The sequence below is a fragment of the Papilio polytes genome, unplaced genomic scaffold, assembly GCF_000836215.1.
Source record: "Papilio polytes unplaced genomic scaffold, Ppol_1.0 DF824270.1, whole genome shotgun sequence".
Lineage (NCBI taxonomy): Eukaryota > Metazoa > Arthropoda > Insecta > Lepidoptera > Papilionidae > Papilio > Papilio polytes.
Genome location: NW_013524934.1, coordinates 1,587,108 through 1,610,938, shown reverse-complemented (window position 1 = coordinate 1,610,938; position 23,831 = coordinate 1,587,108). Strand labels below are relative to the sequence as shown.

The 23,831-nt window shown below is 32.8% G+C and overlaps 1 protein-coding gene and 1 long non-coding RNA gene across 2 annotated transcripts in view; both read right to left on the bottom strand.

Annotated features, from left to right (window-relative positions):
• Nucleotides 1–17,525, bottom strand: part of LOC106104330 (protein white) — a 21,931-nt gene extending 4,406 nt beyond the window's left edge. The window contains exons 1-10 of the mRNA XM_013284353.1: nucleotides 17,203–17,525; nucleotides 8,567–8,798; nucleotides 7,956–8,194; nucleotides 4,175–4,246; nucleotides 3,842–4,021; nucleotides 3,444–3,601; nucleotides 3,160–3,340; nucleotides 2,444–2,620; nucleotides 2,171–2,302; nucleotides 1,491–1,719 (exon numbers count right to left, since the gene is read on the bottom strand). Of these exons, the coding sequence (XP_013139807.1) occupies nucleotides 1,491–1,719; nucleotides 2,171–2,302; nucleotides 2,444–2,620; nucleotides 3,160–3,340; nucleotides 3,444–3,601; nucleotides 3,842–4,021; nucleotides 4,175–4,246; nucleotides 7,956–8,194; nucleotides 8,567–8,798; nucleotides 17,203–17,286 (1,684 nt within the window). The 5' untranslated portion in view covers nucleotides 17,287–17,525. The remainder of the gene's footprint in view (nucleotides 1–1,490; nucleotides 1,720–2,170; nucleotides 2,303–2,443; nucleotides 2,621–3,159; nucleotides 3,341–3,443; nucleotides 3,602–3,841; nucleotides 4,022–4,174; nucleotides 4,247–7,955; nucleotides 8,195–8,566; nucleotides 8,799–17,202) is intronic.
• Nucleotides 17,526–18,333: 808 nt separating this feature from the next.
• On the bottom strand, nucleotides 18,334–23,495 carry LOC106105149. Its single transcript, XR_001225720.1, has 3 exons — nucleotides 22,724–23,495; nucleotides 21,370–21,372; nucleotides 18,334–18,345 (listed from the first exon to the last, which is right to left on the bottom strand). It is a non-coding gene; the product is annotated as an uncharacterized LOC106105149 (long non-coding RNA).
• Between the last annotated feature and the right edge of the window lie 336 nt (nucleotides 23,496–23,831).

Below are 23,831 nucleotides of genomic sequence, written 5' to 3'. Positions count from 1 at the left end.
TATGAACAGCTTCATACAATCCCATACGTTCTATTTTGACACATAGTTACCGCCTAGCGTTTTCGCGTCCGTGCGAACGCTCGCTTAAGGTTTTTAGCAACATTTGACTTTCTACTGTTTCCGACAGTACTGCATGATCAGCGTGACACAAAACACAATACAAATGGAAAAGAAGGAAACAAGCAAATCAGATTACGAGGCTTAACGGATAGAAGGAACTCGATTTTCTTGCATTTTTCTCTAGTTATGACAATTTCATATTTCAGCACATTTTTTTAGTATTCTAAGGTTATATTAAGTGTATGAATGAATTCTTCTCAATTTGAAATAATTTTAATTAAATTCAAGAGTTCACGTCTGGTCCCTTTTTACGCATTTAAATTTGTTGCCACACAGTTTTAACGTAAAAGTGATTTTACACAAAAATCATTGATACTTAAGTATAATTACTTAATCGACCTAGCCTTCGCTTCCGAGAAGGGCCTCTAACTCGACCTACAGCTTGTTGCGTAACTTTTTGGTTACAAAATAACGACATACTTATACTTCAGATACGAGATACGCGAGGCCTTGAGGTTGTAAGAAGCTTCCTATGAACTATCTTATAAAATTTAACTCAAAGCTTTTAAGGCGTAGTTTTTCGTTTTAATTTTTTTTAATTAAACATTAAGATGATACAACCTTTTTGTTTTATAATTTAACTAGCTTTCGCCCGCGACTCCGTCCTCGTGAAATTAAAAAAAAACTGAGTAGCCTGTGTTCTTCCAGACTATCCTCTACGTCTTTGCCAAATTTCATCTAAACTTTCGCATTTATAATATTAGTATGATGAAAATATATATCAATCATCCATTAATGTATAACGAGTATTGGTTTTTTTTTTTTTTTATATATATTGCGTAATCTTAAGAAATTTCTTTTTAATGGTAATTGTGATTTGTCAAGTTTTTTAAGGAGTAATTCATTTTTAATGTGACCGTTTAAAATAACAGTGACCATTCATTAATGCGACATTAGATAAGATGTCCACAGTGACACGATAAATGGAATGTTGTTCAGCGGCTTTTTAATCAGCAGTTGTTGAAGACTATTGATTACTTGTAAGTTCGTTAAAATTGTAATTCAAATTGAGAGTGAATCTCTCTGAATTCTTCATTACAGCTATAGAAATATCAAATGTACCAAAACGAATTAAGTCTAAGCGTAACGTAAGGTTAACAAGGACATGACTGAAATGTCAAATGATTGAATGCTTTGAAGATCGAAACCCGATTGTGCCGACCCTAAATATAGTGGTGCTTAAGAGCGGGCGCATCTTTGACTAAACTATTGCACAACTGTTGTGCGATTGTCGATTGTTTCACAGCCCCAACTGTTTAGTCGCACAACTAAAAATCGAGTAGTGTACGCACCTCCATAAGACTAAACAGTTGTGCGATAGTTTAGTCACAGATGTACGCGCTCTAACGGTACAAGTTTAAGGAACTCACCGAAAGACGTGGCGACATTGGTGATCAAAGCTGCCAACCCTGAAGCGATGAAGAACCTCTCCGGGGCTGGGTTGAGGCCGATCATGTAGTAGGCGATGGTGGTGAAGACGAGCGGTATGGTGGCGAACACGGGCGCCTCCGCCAGCGTCTTCGAGAGGAAGTACACATCCGCTCGGTACATGCCCGAGTGATGCTCCCGGATGAAGATTGGCAGCTCCGAACAGAACACCTATGACGTCAATGTTTTATTGTTAATATTAACTAGCTTTCGTCTTCGACTCTGTCCGCGTGGAATTAAAAAAAAAACAGTCAGCCTATGTGTTCTTCTAGACTTCTACGTATATGCCAAATTTCATAGAAATCCGTTTAGCCGTTAAGGTTACAAACTCTAACATCCATCCATCTACACTTGCGCATAAATAATATTAGTAAGATAAATGGTGCTCTCGCAAGGTCGAATTTATAATTTAAATTTCTATTTTAAAGTATGGCAGAGGTCTTTTGTAATTCATTGTCATTTTATTTTAAATTCAAAGCAGGAATCCAAACACGTTTTAATTTGTCTTTTAAAATGCATTTAGGATGTATAAAATACGAATAAATGTTTACTTAACAATAAACTGCTGCGTAGATAAGATCAAAAACATATGACTGGCGTGTAATGTGACGTCATAGCTTACGTTAATGACAGCGAAGATGTTCTGGAAGGTCATGTTGGTGAGGAACATGAAGATGGCTCCGTTGATGTTCATGACACCGTCCTGGTCCAAGTGCTGCCCGAAGTATATCACTCCGATGAGAATTGATACCATCTGAAAATTAATGTATTAAATGCAATTCCACTACATCTAAAAGGTAATAATGAAGGCCTTAAAGTAAAATTAACTAGTGTTAGTATTGCTCAAAGTCTTTAGTTTGTAAGAAAATGACTGATCTTGTGTCTGAATACTTACAATAGTCTGTAGGAAGCGGACTTTGATGAGCATCGGCTCCTTGGTGACGGAGAGCCAGGAGCGCCACAGCACGGCGCGGAACTGCGCGCACCAGCTCGCCTTGTACGGGGAGCGCCGCGCGCGCAGCGCAGCCACGCTAGACCACGGTGCGTCCGCCCAGCCGCCCGAGATCTTGCGCTAAACAAACAGTGCATAGCAGTGATAGAGCCCGCTTTATTTTCGCACTGTAGGGTTGGGTCGCCCACAGCAATACCACGACCACACAGAAGACAGGCATGAAGTGGAAGCAATTCCGAGGAAAGTCTGATGAGTGTGGTGCCGGGGATCCAACTTTAGTCCCTTTTCCTTCCCACCCTTTTTCTCATAAAATAGGATGGAAAGGGAACTTAGATTTGACGGAGAAGGAGACGCATAGGAAGAGGAAACATCCTCTTTTTGTGCGTCTCCCTCTTTTACATAACTCTTGTTCTTTTACATTCTAGCGACGTCTCAAAGTCTCTTCGTCGAAAGTTGATTTCTTTAAATGAAGGGCTAAGTAAATGATATTTGACCTTGAGAGACAGTCGGTCAAGGCGTTCCTTGAAATTACCGCAATCGTATATTTTATAATCCCTCGTTCAAATTCAATTATTCAACCTATTATTCAGTCACGCCTACCTATTATATCAATGTTACGTACACGGATGTTTCGCAAACAAATGTTCGTTTATTTTTACCTCGTGAAACATGGCGTTTTCGGCTTCATATGCGATCTTGCAGCCGATTTCTGATTTGGCGAAAGATGTGCAGACAGTGTCAATGGTGTGTTTCGTCGTCTCCTCTCGGCCTGGTATACCAGCCAGGAGTTGGATGTAGTGGTCTGCTGGGTTGTAGTTTGCTGGACACGCTGCCCCTAGGCTACAGAAAATAAGACAATGAATGTATTTCATTACTTAATTTTGATCTAATTCTACCTAATCTTTCGTCATTATCATCTACATTATTTACTCTGTGTACTTACTCTTTGAAGAACTCGGTAGCCTGGTCCGGTGAGCCGAGGAAGGCAACTCTGCCGTCAGCCATGATCAGCAACTTGTCAAACATGGCGTACAGCTCGGAAGACGGCTGATGTATCGTACATACAACTGTCTTGCCTTTCTTTGCTAGACCACTCAATACCTATAGTAAAAAATTATATAAATTAGAAAACTAGGCAAGTTTTTTTTTAAAAACTGTAGGTACAGCTTTTTATTTAATTTTTTTATAGCATTACATAATAATTAATTCTATTATGAAATTTGACGTTATGACGATATTTCGAGTTCTATGGAATTTAATAGGCTTAGAACTTCTTACTTTTGTACTGATTTCTAAGTAAGTAAGCAATTTAGCACATTATCTGTGTGATTAAGTACAAACCTGAATAACATTTTGAGCCATAAAGGAATCCAGTCCCGATGTGGGCTCGTCGCAGAACATGAGCGGTGGGTCTGTGAGAACCTCACTAGCGAAGGAGAGCCGCTTCATCTCCCCGCCAGATATACCCTTCAGACGACCATGGATGCCTATGACAGTGTTCTGGCATTTTGACAGCGCCAACTGGGGAGATAAATCTGCTTTAAACACTCTATAACAAAATTATGCTCTCAATACCACTTTGAAAGGTTACACAAAATCTTATAGCCATACTTAAGTTTTTTTATATTATTATAATACTAAAGTTGGTGAAAATACAAATTAGACGTTACTAACCTCTTGAATCACCTCTTGGACCCTTCTCATCCTCTGCGCGTAAGGAATGTGCCGGTCCATACGCACCAAAGCCTGTTACAAATAGCTGTGTTGTAATACATTTTGTGTTCACATAATTAATTTATACCTCAACTAGCTGTTGCTCACGATTCCGCCCGCGTGAATAAAAAAAACACAGCCTATGTTACACAAAGATAAAATATCTTTCTAATGGTAAAATAATTTTTGAAATTGGCCCAGTAGTTTTTGAGTTTTTCAATACATACAAAAATACAAATCTTTCCTCTTTATAACATTAGTTTAGATTATCATGGTTCCCGAGTTATGGCACATGGCAGATTACTGTATTCTTTATTGATACGAGTATATGCATATTCAGTACATATGTTGGTAAAAAATGTTATTTAAATGCAAATTTTGTTTTGGAAAATTCGCATTACAGCACATTACATAAGTTTCGATAAAAAAAATTGAAAGTCGCAATAAAAACCACTTTCGTTTTTGTTTCGAATGTCTCGAAAAATGTATTTTGCACCCAAAATGTAACTACACATGTAAATATTTAAATACTTGGCCTAAATTGATTTTATCGTAACTGGTATTATATCATGCAAAAAATCGAAATTAACTTTATATAAAAGACTAGCTGTTCCCGTGCGAATTCATGCGCATAAAATTATGAAAATTTTATTACATTTTTCAAATTCTTAATTGCAAATGTTAAAATGACATGACATGACATGATGACAACCTTGCTCCCTTGATGTTGGCATCTTATGGTCTATTTCCTACATTAGGGTTTTTACCCAAAATATTTACCCCTAAGTTTAATGGCGTTAAAATATATAGCCTAAAACGTGACGTAAGTGTAGGGCTTTTCAATAAAAAAATAATTATTCAAAAATATGCTGTAATTGCTGACATCTTAGGCAACAAAAAAGTGTGTGTATAAATATGTTAGGCTAGCTACAAATCGAGTCGTGTGTGCCCATCCTTATATACTCATAGGAATCAAAGCGAGACTAAACTGTTGTGCGGTAGTTTTTTTTTTATAACATAAGGTGGGAAACGAGCAAGCGGCCACCTGAATCCGCCAAAATGGCGAAGCAACCGCTGCCCAAAGACATTCACAATTGCAGATGCGTTGCCTACCCTTAACAGACAAGAGGAGACGCACATAAAGAGGGTATTTCCCCTTCCTATGGATCTCCTCCTCCGTCAAATCCACTTCCCCTTCCCATCCTCTCCTTATAAAAAAAGGGTGGTAAAGAGAATGGGAGTTAAATTAGGCCTCCGGCATTTCACGCCTGTCTTCTATGTGGTCGTGGTATTACACCGGGCGTGCCGGCCCTGCAGTGCTAAGATGTTACAGCGGGCACTACCACAGTTAAAGGTTTACTCAAAGGTGTGTGCGTCCCAAGTTGGCCTAACCTGTTTTAACACTATAGTAAAAATATAATAGTACTTGCGTGTTCGTTGCAAATAATTGTTTAATTATTTCTTAGTATGTGTTTACTATGCAATTTGTCATGGACGTAAATAATAGGTACACGTTTCTCATTTAATTTTAATAAGCCTAGAAACTCGTTTTTTACTTTACGCTATGAAAAGGTTAAAAATATTAAAATTATCTTTAACATACTAAATTATCTATAACCATGAAGCAACTGATAAGTTATGATTAAAATAAATTAACTGATTTTTATAAATTTTAGGAAATTAAAAAAAAGCTAGTTGATGAATTCCAAATATGGAAATGTTTAGATCTTAAAAATAATAATATATTTAAAGGTAAGTGTATTACTAATATAATCTACTAGCTTTTACCCGCGACTCCGCATGGAATTAAAAAAACATAAGTGAGTAGTCTATGTGTTCTTCTAGGCTGTACCAAATTTCATCCAAATCCGTGCAGTCGTTTAGGCTACAAACTCTAACAAACATTCAACCATTCATCTAAACTTTCGCATTTATAATATTAGTATGATATAGTAAGTATTATAGTATAGTAAGATTCATTCTTTGTTAAATATTGAATCGTTCATTCTTCAATTCAATTTCACATTCATTCACAAAATCATACACTTTAGGTAATCTTTTTCAGGTTATGTTAGTCACATATTGGTAACTAAATATTTATTGGAAGATATACATTTATTGTTATTTGATACACTGTCTTGTGTGAAATATTAATCCAAATGGTAATAAGATGTTATTTCATATCGCTTGTAAACTGAGGAGCCTAGTTTTGGTCACATAATCAATTTCATTAATAATTTACATGCCAGTTTACAACTTCAAAAACGAACAACTCAAAATTTATTTTGAAAAAGTTGACAAGTTTTATACTTTGGCCACTGCCACAAGAGGTCACTAACTCTTTTAGTAATCTTGAATTTAAGCTTTGAAATCCTACTAAATATTATCAACTAATCATGTTTTTAATAATCACCGTAAAAACACTTTAGTTATAACTACATACTCGTGAAACTTGTGCCCATCAAAAATAACGAAGCATCCGTTTTTAAAAAACCGGAATAGCCGGGATCGTGCATAAAACAAATCCAATAAAAAGTCGAATCCGGACCCAATTTCGATGGTTCTTATCGCGGTTTCAACAAACCTGTCTTGTAAAATACCCTCACTTGAACTTTTAACTGTATAAATTACAGCATGGGATGTTTTATTTCTACTTTTATGAGAAAAGGGAAAAATACGACATAAAACAATTACATACCACTGATTTTTAGTTTTTAGACTGACCAATCCGCAAGGCGGTTTGGCGGAGCAGGAAATTCCGGGAGAAACGCAACGTTGTGGAATGCCAGCTATCCATATATTAAATGCAAATTGAATTGGAATTTATAAGAAACTTAATTGACAACCACGTCATTTCAGACCCACAATCGACTGATGTCGTTGGTTCGTTGGCCATAAGTAATGTTTACGGTGTTTAGATAAGCATATATTATGTGTTGAAGTACCCTTTTTCACACCTACACAAAATGTATAATGTTACATTAGTTTTAGTACAAATAGTAATAATAAAGAAAACAATAAAATATCAAAACCTTTTTGACCAGCTTCTTTTCTTTTCACGTATTAAATTAATTCCTTCTGAATATTAGGATATCATATTATTCAAATACGAAACTGGACATAAGAAAGATTTTTATCTAATCGAATGAAAAACTTGATTAGTTACGATGCTTTGAACATAGACAAGCCAGATTCCTAAATATGTCTTAAAGTCAAGGTCCTCTGACCGGTTGGCCGTTGGCAGGACTTGACTACATTTGATTTGAGTTTTAGAATAGATTTGTAACTATTATTCTATTTCTAATGCAAATTTACTTGCACATGATGCCATATAAAATATTTAATTTTCATTGGCCGCTAATCTGTTCTTTGCGGTTTAAAAATTAGCTGACCTTACTCTTAACTAATGTTGAAATCAATTTACATTATACATACTACATCTTCCGGACTTTAAAATCCTTTCAGACTTCATTAACAAGAATTTTAATGAGCCAATTAAACTTATTACAGAACGTATGTAAGTACAAGTGAAAGGACGACGTGAGACCGCCAGAGTTTTAAAGCCTGACACGTGACAATCGAGACATAAATCAACAAATTAATGATTTACATCATTTACTGTCGGCACAAACACACACAAAAACATCACTATTTCAAGATTTACAAGGAGAACAAAAGAGATAGACTACTATACTCTGGTCATTGTATGAGTAACGGCAATAAAAACCTATTATATTATTACCTGGAAGATGAGATGCTCTCGCACTGTCAGTGTTCCAATAAACAGATCCTGCTGTTGTACGTATGCTGACAGAGCGGTCAATGCCTCGGGTGTCGCAGGCTGGCCGTTGAGGGCTCTAGTACCGCTGGACACAACGCCGCTGGGCGTCCTAAATGTCAGCGTGTTGAGAAGCGTCGTCTTACCAGCGCCCGATGACCCCATGATAGCCAGCAACTCTCCGGGGTAAGCCGCGCCATTTACTACATGATAGAAAAAAACAAGTTCTTTACATTGATGACGTAAGCGATCAATTTCATTTCTTAATTCAGAATTCATCTATTGACGAAGACATTATTTTTTAAAGCAGTTTCATGTTACATACATGAGTCTACAACCGCAAATAACCGCATTGCGGTCGCCACTTATTAAAAACCTCTTGTTAAAATTGTTTTGACATACATATAGACCGTCCGCATACCTGAAACTATACTATCGCACTACTATATAGTAACTAAACAGTTGAATTGGCTGCGAAACAGTAGACAACAATCGCTCAACAGTTGGACGATAGTTTAGTCAAAGATGAGCGCCCGCTCTTAATTGTAATTACTACTTACGAAGAAAGAACTTACCGCTTCTTAATAATTGTTTTCGTTGCTGGAACATTCTATCAGATGATGGCTTCCAGAAGTTCCAAAACTTTTTATCTCTAGATCTAGACTCTGTGGCGAAGGCGTTGACATCTGCCCAGGTGTAGGTAACCTTCTCCGTGCCACCGATGGCGCCGTAGTTGCGAGCCTGAGGTATTGCCAGTGTAACCTCTCCGCCGCTCGTTCTCGGTGAACCACTCGGTGTGTTACCATCCTATGAACAATTTGATACGTAATTATTGACGAAGTTCTTAGCGTCCGTTCTTAGTTCAAAAGATCTTGAAGTACCAGAACATAATATTATTATCAACTAGCTTTCGCCCGCGACTCCGTTCTCGTGGGATTTAAAAAAATCAAAAGTGAGTAGCCTATGTGTAATTTCATACCATCCTCTACATCTGTACCAAATTTCCTCGAAATCGGTTCAGCCGTTTAGGCTACAAACTCTAACAAACATCCATCCATTTATCTAAACATTCGCATTTGTAATGTTAGTAAGATGTAATTTCGAAGAAAATTTGGGCGGACCAATCGCGACATATTTATGTTTTTAAAAAGTAACATTCTACTATTTTTCCCACAACTTCAAAAAAGTAATGAATTCATCTTTCCTCAAACGATAAAAACAAAAAAACTGTAATTATATTTATAGCACGACAAAATAAAACCTGGTCGTTTGCATTTTTCGAAAAAAGATTGCCTATTTATAGATTTTATGAATATTTTAAAGGCTTTGATTCATTCATTAGTTTTGAATACAGTTTCCTAGTGCTTTATTTAAGCTACGTTTTTTTTTTTAATTTGTTATGGTATCATTCATATGTTAAAATTCATTTAAATTTTTTTTATCATAACAAAAAATACGTATTTTCACACATAGAAAATCATTACGGTAACGTGTTATTCTTATTAAAAGTACAATCAAAACAATTAAATAAAATATTTTTAAGTTAATATAAGAAGGGTCTTATAGTATAATTTATCATGTCCACTTATCTACCAACTTTTTTACTCGGGGATATGACCTCCACAAATTTACATAAAACCATCATTATCATAGTTAATTAATTATCTAGAATTCGCCTGCGACTCCGTCCATGTGGAATAAAATAAAACAAAAGTGTGTAGCCTATGTGTTCTTCCAAACTATCCTCTACCTCCATATCAAATTTCATCGAAATCCGTTCAGCTGTTTAGGCTACAAAGTCTAACAAACATCCATTCATCCATCTAAACTTTTACATTTATAATATTACAAGCTTTCGCCGGCGATTTCGTTCGTGTAAGATTTAAAAAAAAAACTGAGTAGCGTATGTGTTCTTCCAGACTATCCTCTACATCTATGTCAAATTTTATTGTAATCCGTTCAGCCGTTTAGGCTACAAACTCTAACAAACATCCATCCATCCATCTAAACTTTCACATTTATAATATTAGTACGAGTATTATTAGTATGAAGTATGATTGCTACGCTTTCTACCTCAAGGTTTATTTGTTTTAATGATAAAGGTATCATTCTTCGTTTCTATTGAAAATTTACTTTTAGTAAATAATTACAGACAGTGTGGTTTTAAACATATTGCCCATGTTAATATTTAAAGGATTTTCGTTATTTTGTTAAAATTGTGACAGATACAGTTATGCGACAAACATATTTACAAGGAATTTTTAGTGTTTAGTTTGTCTATTCTTTAAGATTTTGATTTGAATCAAAAAAAAGTAAATCGACATTGTTAAAACTTTCATCATCCACTTGCCCTTATCCCTTACGGAGGGTCGGTACAGTATATGCTGCTCTTCCATACATCTCTATCAGCCGTCATATCTGAATCCACTCCTTTCTTTAGCATATCCTCTTTCACACAATCCATCCATACTTTCTTCGGTCTTCCTTTTCCTTTGTAGCCATCCACATTCATTACATTGTAAAAACTTTATTTTATCGAAATATCTGTGCATAAGGAATAGCTATCTCAGATTTTTCAAACAGAATGAAAGAGATGACAATACAATATGTGTTCATTGGAAAGTTGATATCGTCTACAGTGGAAATCGACGCTTACCATCATACTATTTTTGGATAGAACTTAGTTGACTGAATTTACATAAAAGAGAGGTCGTGAGAGATAAGTTAGTAGTTATCCAAAAATGTCTTAAAAGTTTTTTTACTCATGTATCATTTACTTTAGACATAAATGCAGTTTATCATTCGCCAACAATAAAAATCTTAGATAAAAACGTGCAACTAAAATTACTGATTTCGTTATTGTCGTGGATTTTTTTAATAATTTTATGTATTTTCATAACTTACATTTGCAAAAAACATTATTTTAAATATAGTAATAAGAAATATTGATATTTGTTGTATAATGATACCTTGATTTTCACTGTCAAAGCATAGATATAACAATCTCTCTCAAGAAGAAGAAAGAAGATGGCCATATGATTTTGTATTTCGCAAAGAAACTCACAACATAAAACTTAATTCTTTTTATATTCTACTCTAATTCCACATTATTTTAATATAGTTAACTACTATTGCATTGCTATAAAGAACTAGCCATTCGCTCCTGGTTCGCACGGGCCCACGACTAATACGAGAGTGTAATTGTTTACGATATTAGATACCTCTAAATAATCATTATTTCTTATTATGTATGTAAACCTTTTAAATCACTTTGGCTATTTAGAAACTGCATTCAAATCCGTTGCATAGAAAAGATCGAAAACAAAGCATATATCTTATCCATTCCGAAATGAGTATATTAGAGGAAGTTTGAGAGTAGCTCCAGTAGTAGAAAAAGGTAAGGAGTAAAAGTTTAGCATGGTATGGCTTATGAGAAGGGACGAATCGCATGTTACAAGGAGAACGTTAGTTATAAGTGTGGAAGGGTACATCCGTAGAGGTAGACCTAGAAAAAGATAGATGGATTGCGTAAAATGTGACATTATCAAGAAGGGATCAGATCAGACTGAGATGATATATGATAGAGTTATGTGGAGAACGATAAACCTGTTGTGCTGACCTTACGGAAGTAGGATAAGGAGAAAGATGATGGTGAGTTTTAAAGATCTACGCATACACAGGGAAAGACAGTGGGCAGCGATTGAATTTATGTAGTGAAGTTTGAATGCTAAAAAGTGAGGTATAGCATAATTATTTATGTTGAACTATCGCCCCCCGCGGGTCAAAGAATGCCGGCAAAATCACATTAACTGAAACCGGATCCTTTACTTAGGCTTCTCCGGAAAAGGTACGCGTCTGTCAGTGCTAAAGTTTTTTAAATTAGCTTCATTATATTTGGTTTTGATTAAAAAAATTTTAGATTGTTTTACAATTATTAGTTATCAGCTTTCTAATTAATTAGTCATTTTCCCGTTTACGTTTTAAATATTGGTAAGATAGTGTCCTTAAATGATTATTTCTGCGCTACGTAAGAAATAAAAATACATTTAGATGTATTTTTATTTCTTACATTACAGTTATTATTTCCATTAACTCGAAATTGCTACGTTACTATTGGACCGATTTATAAATTAATATACTATTGGACAGCTACATATTTTATTACCAGATTATTTTTAATACGCACAGCAAAGTCGCGAGCAACAATTAGTCCAGTTTAAGAGACTTTCTAAGACTTAGTTTTTAGGACTTGACATAAATTCGATACAAAACCGCAGGAGTATTTCGAGGTCGCCGAACCGATATTAGGTTAGTATCTGCCGGTATTAGGTAATAGCCGGGGTATTAATGATCGGTAGTGGGTAGTGACCGGCGTACCGCACATATCGCATATCACCAGCCGACGAAACTCCGTCGGACCGTGGACCTAATAGATATAATCTGTACTGCGGCGGGTTTCGGAAGCCGTCCAAATACTTTAATGTCTATTGTAAAACTATTTACGACCTCGTTCTATTTAACCTTAACAGTATTACAATGTTATGAAGTTTAAAGTAATTATTGCCTGCATTTATATTCAATAGAAAAATCAAATCTTAAACTATACTATTATAATAAAGCGTAAACACACACTACTTTGTTGCCTAAGATGTCAGCAATTACAACATATTTTTGAACACTTCTTTTTTTTTTAATAAAAAAAGCTCTACACTTACGTCACGCTTTAGGCTGTATGTTTTCAAACCATTAAATTTAAGGGGTAAATATTTTGGATAAAATCCCTAATGTGGGACAGAAACCATAAGTTGCTGCAAACATCAAGGAAGCAAGATTGTCGAGGTTTTGTCATGTTATGTCATTTTGACATTTGCTATTGATAATTTGACAAATGTAAACAACAAAATAAAGTTTTTATAATTTCATGCGGATGAAGTCGCACGGGAACAGCTAGTCGGAGATAAAATTCGACTTTTCATGCGAAATTCAAAATTGGACAAATCGATAGGCCAGGTTGACCAAATATTGCTATTGAGATCCGTAGATCAGTTTATTTTAAATGGAATGTATTAAAAAATCTTCAATAAGCAAAAATTGTACAAAATCGATTAGGTTATCGAAGTCAACTGTAAAACCTAAGGTGACAATTGAGTGTGCAACCGCAGAAAATTTTAAAATATCAGTATTTAGTTTCGTGGGGCGTTCATATTGTGACGGGGAATATTTCCCACGATATTTTTACGTTTAGCATTGCTTATTTACATATTTTAATATTCCACTATATAAAGCTGCATACTAATTCAATAACTTTAGTGATGAGTTAAGAAATTAGGGAGGGTTCCGTAAACAGACTTCGTATCAACACCAATCAGAAGGGCCTCCCTGAAGAGAAGACTAAGAAATTTCTTATTACTGTTAAGATAAATGTTCTTATTTCATTTTTTCTTAATTTAAATATAAATGTTGTTAAAAAATAAATAAAAAAAAGATGCGATGCCTATAAACCACGTAAGTGGTTTGGCGGGTATGACTTGTGTCTTATGTATGTATATTTTGGAAATAAAGAATAAAAAAAATGCATCTTTATTATCGATCGATAATGAGATAGTAATTTTATTTACTTAAAAAACAATAAAAAACTCAATTGTAAATTTATTTGAGCAGTTGCTTATTTCAATATGTGGAATCTTGAAACTGGTTGGGTATTTTTTTAATCTTAAAACTATTAATTGAATAGATTATTGAAATAAACTGATCTTGTGTTAATCTTGATATTTTATTCATCTATTTTTTATACGGAACACAAACTGGTATATTTTTATGATATTTGTTTTGCTAGATTTGCATAAAAACCGCTAAATAGCTTAGCAACTGTATCAGTATTTCGTATATCTTCGTGAACCATAAAAAAAATTCCATTAGGTCCGGCGTAAGTCACTGTGTAGGTTGCTGTTAACGATATATAAAAAAACAAAGTTAATTAAAGACGACATACACGTTTCTTATCTACTGGACACCTTTTGATTTTGGTCAAATGTATTTTGGACGAGAAGGGTTGTGCCCTAAATCTAAAAATAGTATTTATTGTTTCGATTAAATAGAATATTTGGCAAGTTATTTTCATTATAGCATTTCAAAGAATAAAAATAAACTAATTCAGAATAAAATTCAATTTTAGTGGAATAAATACGAATATTATAAAGAAGAAAAAAATGCATCTTGTGTATTGGATTGAGTTAAAATATACTGGCTCGATTTTCAAAAGCTTTAGCCCAGGATTCTGTTCTCGTAGAATTAAAAAAAAAACAAAAGTGATTAGCCTATGTGTTCTCCCAGACTATCCATTTACACCAAATTTCATCGAAATCCGTTCATCCGTTTTGGCTCCAAACTCTAACAAACATCGATCCATCAATCTAAAAGTTCCCATTTATAATATTAGTTTGATTAGAAACTTACGTGATCCCTAACATATATGTTTTTATTTTTTCAAGGAGGAAGTCTAGCAACCGTTAATTTATAAGAGAAGAGTAAAATAAGAACGATTTACGTGCACTTTAAATCTAAAGACGTCACAATCGGTATTAGGCAACAGGAAATTCACTATTACGATGAATAGGCAATGATGAGACTGGTCCATTTAATGTGAACCATCGCCGTTTGACTTGCTAAATGTATACCTTGGACCGATTGTTATGTTTTTATTGTAGTCAAACTAATAAATATAAAGGAAACAAAACTTACAATAGATGAAAACATGTATTTTTTAATAATAATAATATTATAAATGCGAAAGTTTAGATGGATGGATGTTTGTTAGAGTTTGTAGCCTAAAGGGCTGAACGGATTTCGATGAAATTTTTAAGGATGTAGAGGATAGTCTGGAACACATAGGCTACTTTTGTTTTTTTCAATTCTTTTAACTACTTTAAAAGGTACTGATTGGTACTTTTAATTTAAAAACGATGTCATTAGGCATTATGATTTTTTAACGACATTTTTAATTAAGTTTTGTAAATACATTATGAGTTAACCTGTCATTAAAATAGTTTATAAAATAGACGTATTCATTCAGTATTAATTTTTCACCCACTAAAACTTTAAAGCGATCTTATTTCTGAGTATTAGAGCTTCGGTAATAAAAAAAACTCGTTCCGTGAGTTCGGTCCTATTCACGGTCGGGCCACTGACTTGAAATGATTATATTAAAATATCTAAACCAGAACTATTTGAATCAATTTAACCGAGAAACGTTCTCGACCTATTTTGAAGATGGCCAAATTATTAAGACATAAGTTTTCCATGTGAGTAAATCATCAGTAGGAATTTTGGATTATTTATAGGCAACTTTGAAATGAAAAAAACGTGACTTTGGTATATTTTTAACGGTATTTAGTGACAAACTTAAGTGTGTGTGTTCGGGTTTGGTAGCGTTGTTTTAGAACACAGTGAAACTGAAATTAGGTTCGAAACGATTACTGTAGTAAATGTAAATAACATCTAACTAGAAAGATCTTACGAAAACATCTTATCTTCATGTAAATATTCAACATTCCGCAACAACGTGGGACGTTGTAAGCCGTTTTCTTACAATGTATCAAGTGGTTGTATGCCAAGATTCTACCTTAATTCTTATACACAGTTAGAAACCCTGTCCCTTAGGACACTCTTAGTGTAGGTTAACATACTAAATCTACAGTTATCGCTCTTTACTTAATTATTATACACAATAGTAACTAATTACTAACTCAATCATACTTCATACTATCATTATAAATGTGAAAGTTTAGATGTATGGATGGATGTTTGTTAGAGTTTGTAGCCTAAACAGCTGAACGGATTTAGATGAAATTTGGTGTAGATGTAAACATAGTCTGGAAAAACACATAGGCTACTCACTTTCGTTTATTTTTTAAATCCACGCGTACGAAGACGCGGGCGAAAGCTAGTTTTAATTAGTTATAGTCACTTGTATTCATCAGCCATGTATAGCAGACGACTAAAATAGAATAAATGGAAAATTTTCCGTGAGTTTAAACTTGTTTTATAATAATTATTATTTCGTTGCGACGTTGTTCCGGTCCCAACCTTGTGGTTACAAATAAGCTTGTTAGTTACTTTTACATGTTGTGAAATATTAACAACCAGTTAAATATATAGTGATATCTACTTTACACAAATGTCCTTTAAACCAAGTTTACCAAATACAGAAATGTATTTAAAATTAAAAGCTTTTTATGTTCTTAAAACAAATGTACACGTATACAAATCTAAGTACCTTAATTGCCATTTATCTTTACCATTATAAAATAATGAATAAAGCTAGTTTGTTTATTTCAAACTAGCTTGTTGCTTGAGATTTCGCGTGAAATTAAAAAACAATAATAAACGACCTATGTTATACACTGATAACGTAGCTTTTTAATGGTGAAAGAATTTTTGACATCAGCCCAGTTTTTAAGTTATTTCAATACATACAAAAATCCAACAATACAAATCTTTCCTCTTTATAATGTTAGTATAGATATAGAGAAGTAAAGCTAGTTGATATTAAAATATCGACAATGTTTTGAGTTTATCTTTCGCATAGGTTATTATTTAATTGCCGGAGCGAAGTCAGGGCAAACGCTAGTAAAAACTTAATGTATGAAAAGTAACAATTTTTTACCTATATCTTTTCATAAGCTTGAGTTAAGTAACTAAAAGAATGATTTTCTTAAAACAATAATAATTATGTAATGTTTTTTAGTAAACGTTGTATAATATCTAATTTGATTACAAAATTAATTCCACAGAATAGTTAATTATTTTATTATACTATTAATATATGACAAATGGCTTTATTCGACGACCACGATTGGAAATAAAAATAACTTATTAAAACATCCTTGAAATAATGCTTGAAAATTATCGAGTATAATAAAATATTATAGATCGAGTCGAGCAATATACGTAATTTGCAATTCTAATTCGTATAAAATCAAGTTAACAATTATCTGTTCACATCTATGGAAACCTGTTTAAAATATTACATAGAAATATACTCCTCTTGAATAAACTGGGAACTCTCAATATAAACTATGAAATGCATAAATTTATGCAAGTCAAACAAAATAGATAACAAAACCAATGAATGATTGAAAAAAAAAGTAGTGTAGCAGTAAAAGCTAATATATGTAAAAAGATTCCTTAAATAATAATACAAATTACTCACCTGAGGCGAATTATTATACGTAACCCGCTGATTATCCACAGAAGAAGAAATCAGAGGTTCATGTTCTTCCGATCCGGCAGTCATTTTGAATATTAATTTAATTTAATTTTAACAAAACAGTTTAAAAATCCAATTAATTTATCACAATCATGTTAACACTAGATCATTTAAAATAGCTACACTTTAGTATATTTTGTGGTTTTATTTAATTTGGCGGGAAGCGTTGGAAAAGCGCGGGAGCCTCGCACGGTATGCGCTGTACTGCGTTCGTTCACCAACTGGCTGTATTCTTTGCGTCGTTCAACATTTCTCAAACCATCTCTTTGTTTTAATTACAATTTCTATTTGTTCTGTGTCTCAAGCGACTCTTGTTTATTTTGTGATAATTAGGTTATACTTTATATTAGTTGAGATGTTTTCGTTATTACGTTTAAATTAGCTTGTACAATGTCAATTGAATCGTGAGAAGTTGATATTTAGATGATATCTACTATTCTAAGTAAATCACTTATTTAAATTATTTCTCGTCCCTTTCCTAATGAGTGCTGAGGAACACCAGTAGAGGTATGACTAGAAAGAGATGGACAGATTTTATGAAAGGCATGATTAAAAACTGGCATAACTAGAGGATAGATAAGGTTAAGAGATAGGTTTGGGGGATGATTGAGATGAAAGATTGTTAAGATAAGCGTGTATTAAACGGGTATATGGTAAGATGCGGGTATTTGGTGTCGTTATTTTCTTGTCGTCCTTTTGGTAGGAAAATTGTTCTATCATACTAATATTATAAATGTGAAAGTTTAGATGGACGGATAGCTGTTTGTTAGAGTTTGTAGCCTAAACGGCTGAATGGATTTCGATGAAATTTGGTATAGATGTAGAAGATAGTCTGGAAGAACATATATACTACTCTCTTTTGTTTTTTTTTTAATATCACGCGGACGAAAGCTAGTAGATAGATAATGAAACAAAATATACCTGTACGTAAACGTTTATTCAAAAATCATATTGGAGATAGCAAATAATTATTCAGTAAATTATTTATACAATAAAATGAAATATCCTTTATTACTTTAGTTATTCGTATGATTAAATGACACATGATAAAGGAACTATTGTATCGTAGACTTGAGATGACATGACCTATATGCCTTTTAATATGGCGACATTTATATAATCCCTTAATATCTAATTCACAATATCGCCTAAGCTTTCACTCGAAATATTTGGTGTTTTCCCTACCGAAACAACTACAATTTCTATCAAAAAGTCATATATGCAGATAGTGTAAATTAAAACCGCTACAAAATACTTATTAAAAACATTGGTGATATCTGCTACAAGCACTCGACTATCGACTTTAACATAAATAAGAATTATATTTACATTGCACTAACAAAGATCGGAGTCACTTATAATGTATAAAACTATATTACGGTAATAACTTAGCACTTTAGGAAGCATATTAGGTTATACTGAGCCCTTTTACGTTTAATGTCTTCAATAACTAATTCATTACAAACAACATATAAAGGTAGGAACACACTATGTAAAAGAGCGTTAAAAGCATGCTGCTTGCATACATTTTGGTACAAAAAAAAACATTAATTTTATATCTTGAGGCGTCTAAATATTCTTAATGTAATGTATAAAGCCGATATATTCTATAAAAAAAATACAGTAGTGTGTTCCTACCTTTATAAAATTATATCAAAGAGTAAGTCTGAAACAGACTGAACCAGTGTCTACAAAACTCTAACTGACATTAAAAAAACAATTTATCTTTGTCATATTTTATCCGGAATATTATTTAAATAGTAATAGCTGTTTTTTTTTTATTGTTTGAGTAACACTGGTTTGTAATTCAGGGAATAATTATCAACTATTTGTAAGGTTTATCTGTATAAGTAAATATAAGACAATTTGTAATTAATATATAGAATATATTTTTTAACACTATTCGGAAGCTATTGTTTACTTTCGGAAGTGTATTGGAATAATGCAAATTCTAGAATACATAAATTCTACTTTAAAATTTGGTTAATCGATTTAAATCGTTTTTTATATATATTCGCTTTTTATATTACAGCAATCTGGTGACCTTAATAAAGCAACAATATATACACAACCGGAGTAAATTTTACACGGATATATGTGCGTTGTTATATTTAAGCATATATATAAATGAAAATAATCATAATTTGGAGGTTTCTGTATTTATAATATCGTGACAATTGTCGCAATGTAATTCACATAAATTCGATACTGTCAATACTTTTGTCAAATCAGATGGCGGCCATTTTGAAACCATAGACAATCGTGTTAAAACTGTCAGAACATAAATTTACTATTTTATACAATACTTAAATATAGGCACATAAAATGAAACAATGTTACTATTAATAATAATAATGCAATCAGTCTGACACATTATATTTGGCAGTGTATTGGATAGCTTTATTAATAATTATTATTTCAAGCCAAATAGCTTAATAACGGCAACGTTAACACACCGTCTGATATCTTTGATATTTGTGTTATTTAGGCGCACACTTATGATTAAACTATCGCACGACTGTTGTGCGATTGTTTCGCAGCCAATTAAACTGTTTGCACAACTAAAATTCGAATAGTGTTCGCAATTCCATATAAGATCATAGAAATCAAAGCGTAACTAAACAGTTGTGCGATAGTCTAGTTTCAGGTGTGCGGATGCTCTAAGCAAAACTTAAGAGCACTCCAGACTATAGTCCCAATAAATATAACTCAAGGGATTTGATGAAAACTTTGAAGGAGCAAGTTTTTTAGATCTGTTTTTTGTTAACTTAAGAGCAAAAACATTTGAATACAGTGGGACCTCTATAAGTTAAAGTCCAAGTGAAACACATAATATTTTAAGTTATAGAGGTTTTAAGTTATCAAGGGTCTATGTTGTAGAGGTTTTGGGCTCTGATGGGAAGGGAACATATTATTTTTTGAAGTTACAGAGGTTTTTAAGTTACCGGGGTTTGAGTTATCAAGGTTCTACTGTAGTATATCAGATTTGTCCATCGCTCAAACACTTTATTTAAAATTTTTCCTAGCAAGAGTCTGGGCAATCCTACGTTTCTAACATAATGTAGTCATTGTTGATAGTTTTCCAGACTTATTTATAAGCATTAAATTAATATTATACACAAACAAGTTTTAAAAAACTAAATTTATGTTGCAAATTAAATATCCAAACATCCTATATACAATATACATTTGAGCAAAGAAAAATTTTAATCAATTTAAACAAAAATTTTGATTATCATCGATTACAATGACAAAATAATTACAATTTTTGATACAAATAAAATATTTGTATTCTTACAAAACCCTAAAATAAATTACTTTTATTTAATAATGTCTTTCAGTTAGAACTTTAACAATGACCAATAGCACTTTAAAACCAATTTTTTCGATTCATCATTGGTCAAAATTAATACAAGAGATTAAAAAAAAATTAAAAACGTCCTTCGAAACAAAAATCTCAAAATTAAGTTGAATTCTGTCAAAAATAAAACTTTTTTGTATGATAGAATTTCAGTATAAATTGTAATTTTTTTCTAGAATATATTACTGTAAATGTTTAACGAAATTGTTAATTTTTAATGGATATTAGAACTTTTAAATTGTAAGAAGAAACTGCATATTTCATTAGTCTAATAACACTAAATTTTACACATAGATACACCACCTATAGATATCTAATCCAAAGGCAAAAACGCCTCGAGACCTTTTCCCTCAGTGTTGCCATCTACAATACAAAATTTACTCGACATTAAACATCAAACGAATACCAAACATTATCTATAGATTATATATCTATGTATATATTCATTTAATTGTTTAGTTAATTACTTACGAAACATTTCACAATACAGCATATAATTGAGAAGACATTATGTGTAACCTAACGCATTTACCTAATCGTTTTATGACTACATAATTAGCTAGCAATTTCATAAATTATACGAATCAGTACAAAAACTACAATACACATAATTATGTTATATACATTACATATACTTAGACATAAGTTGTGTTATGTCTATTACTCTGCTATTTATTTAACAAAAGGTGACTGTTTTCATTATGAATACTCAAAACCACACCATGTTTTTTTTATAGAAAATTATATACGGGCTGTATACTGAAACGAATCTTAACAACCTTACAATCTAACAGCTGTGTAAATTTTAGTGGATTTTGTAGCTTAAGCGTGATCCTTATTTACGACGCTGTTACATATTTAAATGTCGTTTCAGTAATTGGTTGATATCGAGAAAATGACGCACCGAGTGTTCTTAGACCTCCGACAAGGGTCCATTTATCTCGACCCCCGAAGATGGTAAAATAGTGTTATACATTTTAAATCGATCTCTTGAACATAGCAAAGAGCCAAAAACTGCACTTAATGAGGCGTATTGCCATCACTTTGACAAAAGAGAGAATATTTTTTATAGGTTATTAAAGCCTACATTATTATCGATACATAATAAATATCAAGATTACAAGTATGTGGATATTTCGTCTCAGTTCGCTGACACGTGACCAAAGCTTTTAATCTTGACGAGATAAAAAACATACCTGCTGTAACCGGTTCCTACTCCAATAGGGTGACCATTTTTAAATTTTAAGAATATTATACAAAATAATTTATAAATTAATATAAAAGCTATATAATAGTATGTAACAAATAGAAATTAGGGTAAAAAAATAGACCACATAGTGATGTAAAACTCGGACGCATGTTATAAAGAAGTTCTTTAATATGGGAAAAGTCTCTTTAAATCAAATGTAAATGGTCACCATAATTATAATGCATTAAGACGCCACAAGGTATGTTCTTATGACCAGTGAAATAATTATTAGTGTAAAAAAAATGGTTGAATGCCCTCCATAGGTAACTCCACCTTTAGAAAAAGATTTTTTTACTCTTGTGAAAGGTGTGAATTAGTTTCAATACTACTGTCGTTTTTTTGAGAATTGCAAGTAAACCGTTTTGAATAATTTCCGGATAAATAAAATCGTAATATGTTAGAGCCAAAGATCTCAAAACGATATCCAATATTTTAATACAAAAAGTCTTGTTGACATCATATTACGACCTTCATAAAGAAATTTCATTAATTTTTTACCTCTTTGCTGTACATTTGCGTTGTTTTTTCATCACTTGTAAAACCATCTTGTTATTAAAAGTTCATTGGCCAGTTCTCTGATATCGATATTGCATCTTTATTTTACAAATTTAAAAAATGATTATTTTTGGATACAATGTGTAACTATACTTGATTAGTAGAATTATTTTCTTATTGAAATCCATACAAATGTAATATCAAAAGAAAAAAATCCATATTTCGTGAAAATTATGCTATTTGCGTTGCTGATTACGAAAATCACATTTCAAATTTTTTGTCTGTCTGTCCGCAAGCCGTGTTTGTTCCGGGTAATCTCCCAAACTGCTGGGCCGATTTGGACCGGAGTTTCACTGAACCATATTATAGGCTTTTGTTTAATTCCATATGTTTTAAACAAGCAGCAAGTAATAGACATATCACATATCTTAAAGGTAATGACAATATACCTGGTAGACATCTATTACTGAGCGACATTCTTACAATTAAATCTAAATGCTTCTCCACTACACATTTCAAATATCTTGGCTGCTCAAGACACACTAGAGTTACCTAAAGTGTTCAGAGCAAATCATATACAGCCTTACAAATAAACGCGGTATAATAAATAACCATATATTGGTACAAATATTGCTTATACTCAGTTTATTCCGAAGTTAAACTTAACCGCGTTTAAGGCTGATAGAGTTTAGAGCATCCAAGATATATGAAAACTACACCAATTTCCTATTTTACTCACAAACTGAATAACTTTGTTCACACACCATGAGGTAGGCAGAAGTAACAAAAAATTAAATACGTCACTAATAACATTTGATCCTATTAAGGCGTTAATACTGCTTAAACTATGATACTTTTATATCGGTGATGTTATGCTAAATATATGCAATGATGGATACTTAAACTCGACAATGAGAGCATTTATATCTTATTACAAGCCTTTCAATGTTGGAGTTTCAAGCAAATGCGGCCTCAAACATTCCTTTTTCCTTAAAAGAATATTTTCTTAATGAAATACCTGAAATTTTGATACTGGTGTTATAAATCGTATTGGGCTATAATCGATTTTATTTTAATATTAGCTGTTCCTATGCGGCTTCATCCGCATGGAAAAATAAAAAAAATATTTTATTCTTTACATTTGTCAAATTATCAATTGCAAATGTCAAAATGACATAACATGACAAACCTTAGAAATCTTGCTACCTTTATGTTGGCAGTAACTTATGGTCTCTTTCCCACATTAGGGTTTTTATCCAAAATGTTTACCCCTAAGTTGAACGGCGTGAAAATATATAGCCTAAAGCGGGACGTAAGTGTAGGGCTTTTTATTAAAAAAAGAGTTATTCGAAAATATGCTGTGATTGCTGACATCTTAGGCAACAAAGAAGTTTGTGTTTACGCTTTATTATAATAGTATAGATTAGGCTGTTTACATACAACGGCGGATCCAGGAGGGGAGGGGGT